Here is a 14,330-nt window from a genome sequence, read left to right as displayed (position 1 = left end):
AGCTTATGATTCAAGTCACTCTTTTACTTCAAAACTAATTTATCGTGCATTTTACACATACTGCAAGTGATGAACAACAGCCTGGGATAATTACTTTCCTTACAAAGTGTGGGAATCAAAGGATGCGTTTTAGATGTGTGGTCACAGATATGACTGTGCTGACAAATCGCAAATAACCAACCTAAGAGTCGATGATGTGCCTTCTTTGATCACTGTATTGTTTATAAATTGTCTTTTCCATTACAGTCTCAATGGGAGAAAAGCACTTAATACTAGGATTTTTAGTGTGTGGATTTAAATTGAAACAAAATTTGTCTGTGTGCAAGTGTAACTGCTAGCATGGAGAAGAGAACTGTGCTGGTCACTTACCGACTATTTTGATATGTAGGCGTGACAGGTTTTGTTCACCAACGCTAGTACTAGTCCTGGCAGCCCAGTAGAATCCAACTCAATTTGCAGACCCTAAACAGAGTCTGCAAAAATTTGTGGAGGGCTGGGGAGCAATTCCTCTCTTTGCTTATAATTTAGCCAACCCCTACATGACATCATTGAAGGACAATTTTGTTTATCATTTTCCAAAATTAATTCACATTTTCCCCACCATATTCCAGGTAAGCTGTGGCAAAAAATACTGCTGTTTACAGGAAAAGGCACAAACAGCATCCCACCTAAATGCTCATACAGGCTTGGTCCTTCCAAGGGACATGTAATCACCCTTCAGTGAGAGTTTAGAGAGGTCACTGAGAGCTGGGAAGCCTGACAGAGATTTCTTTTATCCAGTATATGAGGTTTAAGTGATCAACGCTCTGTAACAACACACAGACTCTGAAAGGTTCAGTCTTCACTCTCCAACATTTGAGGAAAGCCTCAGCACTTTGCAGGAGCGGACACATACTTGGCAGCAAATACCAAAACAACTAGTAAGCATTGCCAAAGGCAAGCCGGTAACACATCTTGTACGATCAAGGTTCTGCATCTGTTAACACACTCGTTCGTGCACTAATATGTAATGGATTATTTTGCAGTTTCCAATTAATTTGACAAGATTCCCATTTTGAATAAGTAAGCCATGCATAACTTCAATTCCAATTTGTGCAGGTTTGAGAAGAAGAGTAATATATAGTTATTTAGCTTCTTCACCAAAAGATTTCTGCTTTTCAGCACTCTGGCCAAAAAAAGCAGTGGTTCATTGGGGAAGGCTTCCTGTTTGAGGACCTGGCTGCCTACCTCAGCCTTCTTCCCCAACTCCCATGCTGCAGTCTTCAGCTGCTATTACCAGCCCCTGACTCTCCAGCCTCGCCTAGATGTAAGCATTTTCCATAACTGCATTCCTTGTTTGAAAAACTGGAGTTCAGACCATAGAAGGCTCAGGCCATGAAGAGACAGCTGAAACAGAAAACGGAAAGCCTGGGCGGGCATGGTGGCAAAGATATACATTTGATTTATGCGTGACTGCTTAAAAGAAGCTGTGTCACTCGCCACAGTAGTCAGACAATACCATTGACCCTATTAGACAACAATAGGATTTAAAACTCGTGTAAGACTGACTGATATTATGTGACTGAGGATTCAATAATGCAGTTCAGTGTCTTCCATGTGCTAATTGCAACTAACAAATAGTTCAAACATGCATTTCTTCTAGAAAATCAAGCAACATTCTGTTATCTTCAGCACCATTGATAAAAAATAGTAACTATTCATCTGTTGCCTCTGTAACCATTTTTACTTACAGATTTCTTCACTAGAGGGTGGTGAGACACTGGAACAGGTTGCCCAGAGAAGCTGTGGATGCCCCATCCCTGGAAGTGTTCAAGGCCAGGCTGGATGGGGCTTTGAGCAGCCTGGCCTAGTGGGAGGTGTCCCTGCCCATGGCAGGGGGGTTGGAACTAGATGACCTTTAAGGTCTCTTCCAACCCAAACCATTCTCTGATTCTATGATCTCTAGTTGTAAAGTGCGATTAGTAGCTAAGTTTTTAATATAATTTAGGGTTTATTAGTTAAGACATACTAAACACAGGTCAACTGCCATTCTTTGCTGCTAAACCTAAGTTCGTATCAAATGCAGACAGGCATCTCCAAGAAATTTCTATTCTACTGCCAAAGCCCCAAACCCCCACTTACCATGGAGCATGGATGAGAGAGACAGGTTGCGGTGGTGGGAGCCTGCGCAGCCCCTGCACCAGGGGCGGAGCACAGCCCTGCACCACACCCCTGGCACCCCAGCCCTGCATGGCCGGCTGCAGCACTGCACAGCCCTGCTCACCCTGACCCCTCTGGGTGCCCCCAAGTCTCCTGGGTGTAGCTGCCTCTGCTTGTTTCCATGAGGCTGGTCTCTAGTCTTCACTCATGCCAGAATCATTTTTTAGCTGACGTTAAAGATGTGGGCTGTTCTTCTCCCTTTTAATGGGTAAATTATTGTAATTTCTGATTGGTGGCAAGAAGTATCTTGCATTTTGTATTTTGGATGCTTCTGCAGAAAGTAATTTGTTCTCATTTCCCTCTTGTTGACGGCACTGTCCCTCCTTTCTGAGGGTCATGTTCCTGAAAACTAACAAACTATTTAAGTAATAATAAAATGATTCCTGCTTCCTAATTTCTACTTCAAATGTGCAATGACTGATGGCCTATTTGGTAAATCTGCCTTAGAGCAGCAGTAATAAGTAGGGTAGTTTAAAGAGCAATGTTGTTGTTCTTCACCCACTGCTGAGTGGTTTGGGGGATTTTATTGAACACCTCTTAAATTTTGAGTTTTTATTTTATCCCTTTGCAAGGAAGAAGAGTATAAAGGATACTTGCTGGTAGCATTTTGGTACTCTGATCTTCCCCAGCAGCACTGATAGGAGTGCTTCCCAGTTTGGTGTGTGACAACACCCCGATGGTAGCACCACCGTCTGTGTAATTAATTACCCGGGGCCAGTGCTCTCTGCAGCGAGCGTGCCTGTCCCCGGGGATATTGTCCAAGCACACAAACTTGTTATTAAGGCCGCTGCGATGTGCCTGGCTCCGTACAGCTCGTGTAGCAGCCTCTCGGCCTCACTCGTGCCCTGCTGCTAAACCGGGATTTTGCGGCAATGGCAAAATTTTGGTGAGCGGGTCACGCTCATCAAACCCGGACGCCTAAAGCGTATCCCACGCCTGAGCCTCCGCGGTACGACCTGAGCTCGCTCCGGCTGCCGTGAGGCGGTTTCTGGGCCGGGCTGGCAGGTTGCCGCCGGGGGTAAGCAGCACGAAGCCCGTTGGCTCGCTCACCGCTCCGGTACCCTCGGCCGAGCCGCTTTACCTACAGCCCCACCTGGCGGCACGAACGCGCCCAGGCCCACCCACCTTCCGCCCACCCGCCTCTGCGGCCGCCGGAATCACACCGTGATTCCCGGGGGCCGCCGCACGGGGGCCGCCGGGCGCCGCGTCAGCCCCCTCGGGAGGCCGAGGCCGGGCGCTCCCGGGGCGGGGGAGGCCTCACAGCCGCCGCCGCTTCTCCTGCTCCCGGCCGTTAGGGCGGCCCCGCGTGGGCCCCGCGCGCGCCGGCGCCTGATTGGAGTGCCCCGTTGGTGTTGGCCGCCCCCGCCTGGAGCGCGCGCCCTCGCCGCCCGCCCCATTGGTTACCGCTGTAGGCGGCGGGGGGGGGCGCCCTGCGTGCGGCGCGTGCGCGGTGGCGCGAGGCGCGGGTTGGAAGGCGGCGGGCCGCGCGTGGCGGGGCGGTGGCGGCGCCACCGTTAGGGCCTTCACTGGCGGCTCCTGCACCGGCGCCCCTCGTTGATCCCCTCCTGCTTTCGCCTTCTCCGCTGCCAGCCGTTGCTTCCTGCGCCGCCTCGCGCCTGTGCGCGCACGCACCCAAAATGGCGAGCAAGGAAGGTAGGAGACCTCCCTCGCCCTCCTCTCTCCCTCTCTCCGGTGGGGCGAGGACGTGTGTGCCCCGGGGGCGGGGGTGTGTGTGTGTGAGAGACTGAGGCCTCTCCGGGCCTCCTCCCCAAGGAGCTTCCGGGGGGATGGCAGCGGGGGCGGGGCAGCTGCAGTTGTACCCCCGCCAGCCGCCCGGGACCCCCTCTCCTACCCCGTCCCCTCCCTAGTGTGTAGCCCCGGCCCATGGCGGGAGCCCCCGCTTCATCTCCCTCCCTTCCCGCAGTGCTGGAGGACACGGTGGAGGAGCGCGTCATCAGCGAGGAGTACAAGATCTGGAAGAAGAACACCCCCTTCTTGTACGATCTGGTGATGACACATGCGCTGGAGTGGCCCAGCCTCACCGTGCAGTGGTTGCCTGATGTGACCAGGTGAGAGAAGGGAAGAGAGGCCTGGAATGATGATCCAGGGAGGTAGAGGGCTCAGCTGCTGGTTTGCTTAGTTTGCAAAGCAGGAGCCGAGGCTGTGTGCAATTGCATGTTCCGCTGCTCTTCCTCTCTCTGCTAACCACGTCTGCTAAGTAACGTGAAGATAAAAACCATGCAAGATGAGAATAATTTGTGTTAGGCTGCTCTTTGTGAGCTTGCAACGCTTTATTTTGCTTACAACTTTAAAAACCGTTTGGCTATGCAGGAGCTTTGAGGAAAAAAGTCACAAATTGATACTTTACAGAACTCTAGCTTACCTTAGCAGAAGATGTTATGAGGTGTGAGGAGAGAAACCTTTCTCAATTTATTGATATATAAGAGACCTAACACTCTTCTGTAGTTAATTCAGATCAGAGAAATGTATGTACCAAATTAGCTTTTTCTTGCAGACTCTTTTTCCTCATGTGTGTTACAGGTTACTATTCTGTAGAAGCTATAGTATCTGTCTCCAATTTTGTTTTGGTTTGTTTTAAGCCTGGATTTATTTCAGAGAGTATTGTTCTAAGACTGGAGCTTCGTGTCCTGGTTCTGTCCCTGGCTCACTGTTGACTTCATGTATCGTAATTTTCCCATTCTTCCACCTCCCCCTGAAAATTGTAGGCTCACTGGTTAACTTGTTAAATAACTTTAAAGGTGGAGATAGATTCTGTTCATGTGCTAGCTACTATAGAACTTAAATGATCGTAGTAACCACTCAGGGCTCCTTTGACGTAGTGGACAAGAACCAGGTCCCTCACATTGTTGTAAACTGGATACAGCTAGGTTTTCAAATATCTTATGTGTAAAGTTCATGCAATAATCAGAGGATGGTCTCTTTCCTCTTTAAAATTTCGCTTTACATATGTGATGTTATACTTGGTGGTTAGATGGTTTCTTAATTTTATATATGAGAATGTTTGGGGAAGATGTTGAGAGGTGTGAGCTAACTAGTCATGGCATAGAGAAAATTAAGTGGGGATGTGAGGGTGTGGAGCCCTTATGAGGAACACTTCTGCTTGCCTCATATTTTGCAGATTGACTTAATATTCAATTTAAAACCTGGTATTTCCAATTATCCAGTGTCAAAATATGTAAGCCATTTGAGGCAAGGACTGTCTCTTTGTATGGCACCTGACATGATGGGACACCTGTTCCTGATGCAAGTAAGTGTGTGTGCATTGTGTGTTTTGTTTTGTGTTTTTTATTTTGTTTCATATTTTTCTTTCCCCCTCAAAATGTATGATGATGGCTTAGAAGTGGTGTAGTAATACCCGTGGTGATTGATGATTGCCCAAATGATTCCTGTTTGCTTGGATTCAAAAAGCATAATTAGTTTGTTGTTTTCAAGAATGCAGAAGTTGCTTGGGTTTGACTGTTCAGATTCTTCCTTTCAGAGATAAATGTCAGTGTCCATCCAGCCTTTCACTTATTGCTAAATGTTGAATTTGACGACCAGAGGAGAAATTTTATCCTAGTTAGCTAGGATTTGTGCAGTGTTTAAAAACGAGCTTCTGAAATAAAATATTAACTGGTGCTTCCGAAATAAAATATTAACTGGTAAAAGCTTCTAAGAGAAGTAACTAAAATAGGTTGCCACTTGTCCTCGGTATTTGCATTGTATAGCAAGTAGTATTGATTGTTTTCTGATTCAATGCTGTGCGGCTGCCAGTGGAATTAAAGACAGAAGTAGGTATTAATGTCATCTTTAACTACTGTGCAAATTGTAATTGTCCCTTTCAAGCCATAGTGGCAGGGTTTACTGACTTATATTCTTTGGCTTGCGTATGTCAGAGTCTGGTTCACTTTATTGCACAAGTCCCTTGTGGCAAGGAAAGGATCACTTAAACGAGTCTCTCTTTTCTAGCTCCCTGAAGAAGTTTGGATCTTCAGTGTTGTTGATGCTAGCTATCGAACTTCTGGAACCAAGCACATAATTTTATTCCATGCATTTATTACTCTAAACAGGCCAGAAGGAAAGGATTATGCTCTACACTGGCTGGTTTTGGGAACGCACACATCCGATGAACAGAACCACCTGGTTGTTGCAAGAGTCCAGATTCCCAATGATGACCAGTTCGATGCTTCTCAGTATGACAGTGAGAAAGGAGGTGGGCAGTGCATGCATTCTTAAATTATATTTTAGAAGTAGCATTAATAAGTGTTCAGTCTAATGGTATTCTAACTTTCTGTTAAGTACTAAAGCTGATATATACTTATCGATTTACACTAATTCTAGATCATTAATTGTGCCTAAAAAGAGGAGACTTAGAAGAACTTAGGTAACATGATGTACAATCCGTATAGCAGTTTTGCCAGCTGTGTCAGTTGTGGTGAAAACTGATACTTTATCTACCTCAAATAGAGACTAGAGCTCTGAAAGAGTTTGTATCATAGAGGATGCAAAATATCTAAAGCATTAGTGCTGTTGTGTTACATGATGCTAGTCTTTCATAAGCTTCATGATAAGATGCTTACCACTGTTTCTTGGAGTGGGGGAGATGACATGAAATGCTGTTTCACCTGCTTAAAATAGTTGATGTGATAAACTGACTTTTCTCTGACAAATGTAGAGTTTGGTGGCTTTGGATCTGTGACTGGCAAAATTGAAACAGAGATCAAAATTAACCATGAAGGTGAAGTAAACCGTGCTCGTTACATGCCACAGAATCCCTGTATCATTGCTACAAAAACACCGTCTGCTGATGTGTTGGTATTTGATTACACTAAACATCCTTCAAAACCAGGTGGGTCAAACTGCTTGAATTTAAGCAAAATGCCTCTTGTCATTGAGGGATGAACTTGTATTTAACTGTAGTTGGGAGGAGAGGTGATAGGCTCTGGAATCCAAATAAGAAGGTCCATATCTTCGTTCACTATAATTGCCTGGTTATATTCAATATCATAAGAGAATCCTGATAGAAGCAGCGCTCTTCTAAGAGGCTGATGTTTAAAATATGATTATTGTAATGGAAACAAAGTTCCTAGGTGATAATGATGCTCTTACAGATTGATGTACAAGGAGAAGCTAAATGGAAGGTATTTCCTCTCTTTCAGACCCAAGTGGAGAGTGTAATCCTGACCTTAGATTAAGAGGGCACCAGAAGGAAGGCTATGGCTTATCATGGAACTCCAATTTGAGTGGACATCTTCTCAGTGCATCAGATGATCATGTAAAACCCACATCTTTTCCCCTATTTAAAAAAATAAAAAAACCCAACGCTATCAAACAACCCCTCCTAATTTATGCTGTAATAGATAATTAGAGGAAAAACTGGGTTAGTGTAGCTGTATACTGTTATGTGGGGAAGCTCTCACATATTGTAATTATATTTCTAAAGGCTGTCAGTTGACTTTAGGCTGTAATCAACAATCAGTTCTATGTAACGTTCTTGATTAAGAACAGAATGTTTTTATAGTTGTCTGCTGGAAGAAATTGTTGTATAACAATCCTTTAAACTGGCCTGGGTCTGAGACCATAAATTAGTAAGACTCTCAAAGATCAATTGAACTAAAAGCTTATATATTTCTTTGTGGGCTTTAAAAGTGTAAATTGCTTCTGTGACCTTTATAAATAATCCTCGGACCTTGAATTTGCAGAAAACTGATTGATAACTTAGCTCACTTCTCAGTTACGGCATATTAAGTGTTCCTTTTCAAAAACAAAGAACTGTTTCAGGAGTGTCATCTCTCTGTTTATATGTAGAATGTGATTACTTATTTATTTATTTGAAAGATGATACAGTCAGAGTCTGTGTAACAATAGAATATGACTCTTACTTACAGACTGTGTGTTTATGGGATATAAGTGCTGGACCAAAAGAAGGCAAAATTGTTGATGCGAAAGCAATCTTTACTGGACACTCTGCAGTAGTAGAAGATGTGGCATGGCATCTGCTTCATGAATCTCTGTTTGGATCGGTGGCAGATGACCAGAAGCTTATGATGTAAGTTGGGCTTAAATGGTTTCTGGATAGTGTCTGCTGTGTGCTGACAGTGGACCAGTCCAGAGCACTTGGATAAAAAAAATTTGAATTATGGAATGGTCTAATATAGCTCTCTGATGCAATCAACTATGGTAATGCTGCAGAATCACTGAAATCCGCATGTGATTTAATGCGTTCACATGATTTGAAAATAAGATGTAATTAATATGTATGTCAGCTTCCTGGTGCAAACTGCTCACGTACAACAGACTACTGAATACTGAAAGGTAATGGCATAAAAACTGTAGCTTCAGACTTAGGTTTAGTGATAATGTAGTCTCTTAAACTAATGTGTAGTGTAGTGAAAAAGAACCTCCTGTGAAAATTAATATTTGTTCACTCTCGCTCTCTCTTCCCTGCCCCTCACCCTCCCCCAAACCCTTCATTGCAACAGTTGGGACACAAGATCTAATACCACGTCCAAACCAAGTCATTCTGTAGATGCTCATACAGCTGAGGTCAACTGTCTGTCCTTCAATCCTTACAGCGAGTTCATTCTAGCAACTGGTTCTGCTGACAAGGTTTTTATTTGTGTATACTTTAAATTCATAAGTATTCTAGATGATAATTCTATAGGCATTATAGTAAAAATTATTTCTTGTTACTTCTCCCAGACGGTGGCTCTATGGGATCTTCGAAACTTAAAATTGAAACTCCATTCTTTTGAGTCACATAAAGATGAAATTTTTCAGGTGGGTAAACTTTTCTCACAAGCTGTAGAAAAAACTAGAAGAGTACTGATTTGGACAAGAACATACAGATTTTCATATGATGACCAACCACAGTAAGTAAGTCTGTTCAACATTAAATAGTGAATTTTGGTTCATCAAATACAGACAGTACCATGTACTTGTTTCCCTGCTTGACTCTGAAGCAAGTAGTCAACCTATTGCTAAAAAGATACTGGGACCTTGCAAGTACCTTCAGTGCAGGTGGAAGGTTTCGCTAAAATGTCCTGCTGTAGGGAGGACTTGGGTTCAAATCTAATTTTGTGAACTCTGCCTATTTAGTAGGGTGCAAGTAACAGTGAATTTTAGACAAATAAATTTCATGATACGGAAATCTCTTAACAGTCAAATGATGTTGGCTGTTCAACTTGAGTAATCTTAAGACTTTAAAGCACTCTATTTGAGCTATAGGATATCCTTTGTGGTGGAAGAAACTGATGTATTGAGTATAGTTATTGAAAATTAGTGGCTGGATGCTGGTTATCTAGGATATGCTTTTAGAAATCAGTAACTTTTGCTTCAGTGAAGTTGTTTTTCTCTCAATAGGTTCACTGGTCTCCTCATAATGAAACAATTCTTGCTTCAAGTGGTACTGATCGTCGGCTTAATGTGTGGGATCTGAGGTGAAGAATACTTCCTATCTTTTAGTACATATGGATAGATAGGAAAAAAAAGGCGGGTGTGCAGACCTGCTTTATTTGGTAGACTACATTGGTGCTGTTCTGTAACCTTCCTTGCTTGTTTAACTTGGGACCTGGTCTTCCAGGTATGGAGTAGAAGCAGCGTGGTACTCCTAATGTTGCTTCTCTGCAAGGGTTTCTTGCTGGTATAATTGTTTTCTGTTGTCTTTAGTAATAAGTGATTCCTGTGATTTCTGCCTCCATGTGCTTCACAAGTTAGATTCTCTTGATAAAGCCAAACAGTTGATGTTTTATACCTGAGGCTTATGGTTATTTCACAGTAAGGAAGGGCAAATAGTGGAAACAAAGGTTAGGAACTGTTAAGTTAAGCTGATATAGAATGCAATTTTCATTATTAATAAAAAGTATAAACTACTTTCTTACAGTAAAATCGGAGAAGAGCAGTCTGCAGAGGATGCAGAAGATGGGCCTCCTGAGCTGCTTGTATGCTTTTTTCAGGTTTCAATCTGTTGATGTGCTGTATGGCAGTTTGATGCCTTATGACTGTGCTACTAAAGCTGCAGCAGTTCTTAAATCTCTTCACCTTCCCAGTTTTCAGTCCATTGCTCTAACTTGGCAGTAGGTTTCCTCTGTTCAGTTCTGAAAGCAGTGATTTTTTTCAAAGCTGTTCTGGACATTATTTACACATCTTTATTGCTGAACATATTTACGGTTCAGCCATGTGTTGTCTATACTCTTTTATAACTAAACACGTATAAAGGCAAGGCCTCAAATTATTTATATTGCGTTGGACCAGTTAGGTCCCATATAACTAACCTTACTGGTGTAGAAAGTACGAAGGCTTATGTGTTGTTTTGCTTCCTTAGGAAACAATTAAAAATGTTTATAGTTTGGTTTCTCCATCATTTCCTGTGTATAAGTGCTCATTTAATGAGATGAGGTAATGGATATAAAATATGGCTGGATTTCACAGGCCAACCTTGTGTGAAGTAGCACCATTCTGAGGATTGCAGTTGCTACAATAAGATGAACTGTTGGCTTAAATGCTGTCTCAGCAATTGCATCTGTGTCCATAAGCAACGAACGGAATGCACTGTTTCACACACGCCTTCTTTACGTCTGTATTGTGAATCTCTAGTAGCAAGCTTTTCTTCTTTCTGTAGTCAACATGATGAATTTAGCTTCTGAACCTTGAGTTTTAACAGATTTCTCTCTAGAGATGAAATGGCTTACTGAGGCTTGTGGCTTTTTTAACAGTTTATTCATGGAGGACACACTGCCAAAATTTCAGACTTCAGTTGGAATCCTAATGAGCCTTGGGTAATCTGTTCTGTATCAGAGGACAACATCATGCAGATCTGGCAAATGGTGAGTGTCACAACAGCTCTTGAGTTGCTCTGAAGCTTGGTGCGTGAGTGAAACTGATGTGGCTTGTTCTTAGGGCAGCTTGTGCCTTCAGTGACCGAAAGTAGCCTGTCGCCTATACTTGTCACACTGTTAGGTTGGAGAGTAAGGCTTTCAAAAGAAAACAAAGACTAAAACAACCTGAATAGATGCAACTGTTAGCTAAATCTTTGCTCCAAGTCTTAGGTACTAGTTTTAGTAAGAATAAATGTGGCAGTTGCAAACTTATATCCAAGACTTACTCTTTTTTATTTTTTCCACCCCTGCATTTTGACTGTGAAGCAAGATGCCTTTTAACTCTCCAGTTCATATTATTTTACATTGCAGGAATTTGACCAGTTATCTTATAAACATAGAATAAAATCACTTGAGAATAACAAGTTAAATGTAGCAGACTTAAGTAAGCGTCACGAGTCAGGCTTTCAGTTTTTAATACTTGTTCTTTAACTTGTGTTGTGTGTTCAGACTGAGGTTGAGATAAGTCCAAACAACAAGATGTTCATGGTAAGGAATTAAATGGCTAAGGCTTATCCTGCTGAAATAAAACAACACAAGAAGACAACTGCTGAAGTCTAGCCATGTATGCACATTCCTAAACTTGGCTGCCCTTTAAGAAAAGGCAGGGAGAGGGTCCCTTTGAGGAGGGGAATGATGTCTGTGTTTTCTTGATATTACCGTGTTTTTTTCTGTATAAAGCATAGATCCTTTAAGAACAGTTGTGTCTACCACTTGTAATGTTTTGTGTCTTCAGGCAGAGAACATTTACAATGATGAAGAACCAGATATAGCAGCAGCTGAACTGGAAGGTCAAGGAACGTAACTTTTCGTCTTTAAGGAAATACTGGGTGTGACATAGTAATATAATTTGACTACTGTATACATTTAAGGGGCGGGAAAGAAAAAAAAGGCCCCCCCCCTCTAAAAAACAAACAAACAAACCAAAAAAAACCCGCAAGCACTGGGCAGAAGCATTACATCAAGATGATAATATTCTTAATTGGGCACAAAAAGCTTGTATAGTCAAATTGTCATGGGATACTCTTGGTTGTTTGGGCACTTTGAGATATTGTATACTGTACAGCAATTAGCTTTTAGGGAAAATAAGAAGGACTTAATAGCTATGTCTATATTTTTAAACAAACTTAGTGGGTTCCTGTAAATAAAACAGTCAAATTCTCACTCTTCCCACACCAAAAGTATGCAAAAAAAAAAAAAAAAACCAAACGCAAAGTTTTTATTAATATGTAAAAAGAGCTTTTCACTTTTACACACTTTTGGATTGGCTTTGCATAAATAAAATTTATTAAATAAAATATTTGGTGTGTTTAATTATTGTGCGTTGACATAAAGTGAATTCCTTCTTGCCTGAATATAACTTTAGTTTCTGCGTGGTAATAAAGATGTGTAGATTTAGTTTATAACTTACCCCATGATTGAAGGTCTGGGGAGATGAGAGTTGTCTTGATGCGGAGAACTGGGATCATTCACGAATAGAATGGGTGTAGAAAGAGGTTTGCGGAATACATGGGGATGACCAGTAAGACTCCTGTAAAGTTCCAGTATAAATCTTGAGCAGACTCAAGTAACTGTTGAGTTGGAGTTTGAGTAGGTTGGGTTTTTTTGAGTGGTGGTGGAAGAACTGTCCTTTAACCTTTTCTTGTCTCGGGGGATAAGATGGCAATGTGGTCTCAGTGAACTGGTATCACTTGTGTTTAGTTAGAGCCCGCCTGTAGCTTTTTGTGTTTAAACTGATGTCAGGCAATCAGCAGGTGTGTAAAATACATTAATATCTACAAATACAAGACAAACATACGGTTCTCCTCTAAACCTCTGGCTGACTGAAAAGCTGGAGAATTTGGACCATGTAGAGGTAAAATATCTCCATGTTTGTCATGGTTCTACAGACAAGTTATTGATCACCTTGGAGATGTCAGTCAGACAAATCTAAGTTGGTGTCTAACTTGAGTTTAAATGAAAGCTTTTAGTTACTTAAGACAGGCATCAAGTAAATGAATTGTTGGCTGTCCTTATCTTTCTGCTTGAACTGAAAAAAATAGAAGACTTTGGTGACTGGTACTGACAGCGTGGGTTTTTTGGTAATATTTTGAAAATATTACTTCCCTTGACATGTAACTTGTCTTTACTTGACTTTGACAAGCTAGTAGGTTACTGGGCTCAAGCTGTGTATCTTAAGGTGCCTGTACTTGGTCTGCCTGGGATGGAGGTCACTTCCATCCAAGACGTGGACATGGTGCCGTGTTTTGGATTTATGGCTGGAAGGGTGTTGATAACGTACCCGTGTTTTGGGTGTTGCTGAGCAGTGCTTGCACACCGTGTCAGCTGGGGGTGGGGTAAGAGGTGGGGAGGGGACGTAGACAGGACAGCTGACCCAAATTGGACAAAAGGGGATATTCCTTGCCATGTCATGCTCAGCAATAAAAAATGGGATTGAGGAAGAAGAGGGGGGTCTTCCATGGTGGCTGTTGCTTAGAGTCTGGTGGAGCGTGGGCCTGCTGCTGAGGTGGCAAATTATTATTTTTTTTTTTTTACCACTTCACCCACCTATTAAACTCTGTTTCATCTCTACCCATGAGACTTTTTTTGTTCCTGTTCTCTCCCCTGCCCTGCTGGGGTGGGGTGTGAGTGCTTTGCTGCTGGCCAACCCACCACTCTGCCACTCACAAATGGAAAGCTGCTATTTGAGGTAAATATTTCCATTTTTTAGGAGTGAGAGTTGAATGAGTAAAGAGTTTTGCTTTAGCTCCTTTTGTGTTCTCTGTGAGAATTTGGTAGGCAGGACACTCCCTAGGTCTAGTATCCTAGGCCGCATCAAAAGAAGCGTGTCCAGCAGACTGAGGGAGGTGGTTCTCCTCTGCTCCGCTCTGGGGAGACCCCACCTGGAGTACTGCATCCAGCACTGGAGCCCTCAGCACAGGAAAGACAGGGACCTGTTGGAGCGGGTCCAGAGGAGGGCCATGAAGATGATCCGAGGGCTGGAGCACCTCTGCTGTGAGGACAGGCTGAGAGTTGGGGTTGTTCAGCCTGGAGAAGAGAAGACTCCGGGGAGACCTTATAGTGGCCTTCCAGTACTTAAAGGGAGCCTACAGGAAAGCTGGGGATGAACTTTTTTGCAGGGCCTGTTGTGATAGGACAAGGAGTAACGGTTTTAAACTCAAAGAGGGTATATCTAGACTAGAGATAAGGAAGAAATTTTTTACGCTGAGGGTGGTGAAACACTGGCACAGGTTTCTTAAAGAGGTGGTAGACGCC

General features: G+C 42.9%; 1 protein-coding gene across 1 annotated transcript; it reads left to right on the top strand.

The window, feature by feature from the left end:
* Nucleotides 1-3,643: 3,643 nt before the first annotated feature.
* Nucleotides 3,644-12,284, top strand: RBBP7 (RB binding protein 7, chromatin remodeling factor). The gene is made up of 12 exons (XM_054194321.1): nucleotides 3,644-3,852; nucleotides 4,124-4,268; nucleotides 6,270-6,412; nucleotides 6,875-7,048; nucleotides 7,359-7,474; nucleotides 8,088-8,248; nucleotides 8,682-8,808; nucleotides 8,902-8,979; nucleotides 9,562-9,638; nucleotides 10,082-10,139; nucleotides 10,914-11,024; nucleotides 11,812-12,284. The coding sequence occupies exons 1-12, from the start codon at nucleotides 3,837-3,839 to the stop codon at nucleotides 11,878-11,880; spliced, it is 1,275 nt and encodes a 424-aa protein (XP_054050296.1). The 5' UTR covers nucleotides 3,644-3,836; the 3' UTR covers nucleotides 11,881-12,284.
* Nucleotides 12,285-14,330: the final 2,046 nt, after the last annotated feature.

The sequence above is a fragment of the Rissa tridactyla genome, chromosome 1 (genome assembly GCF_028500815.1).
Source record: "Rissa tridactyla isolate bRisTri1 chromosome 1, bRisTri1.patW.cur.20221130, whole genome shotgun sequence".
Classification (NCBI taxonomy): domain Eukaryota; kingdom Metazoa; phylum Chordata; class Aves; order Charadriiformes; family Laridae; genus Rissa; species Rissa tridactyla.
The sequence above is the reverse complement of the archived record's forward strand: the minus strand, read 5'-3'. Positions and strand labels throughout refer to the sequence as shown.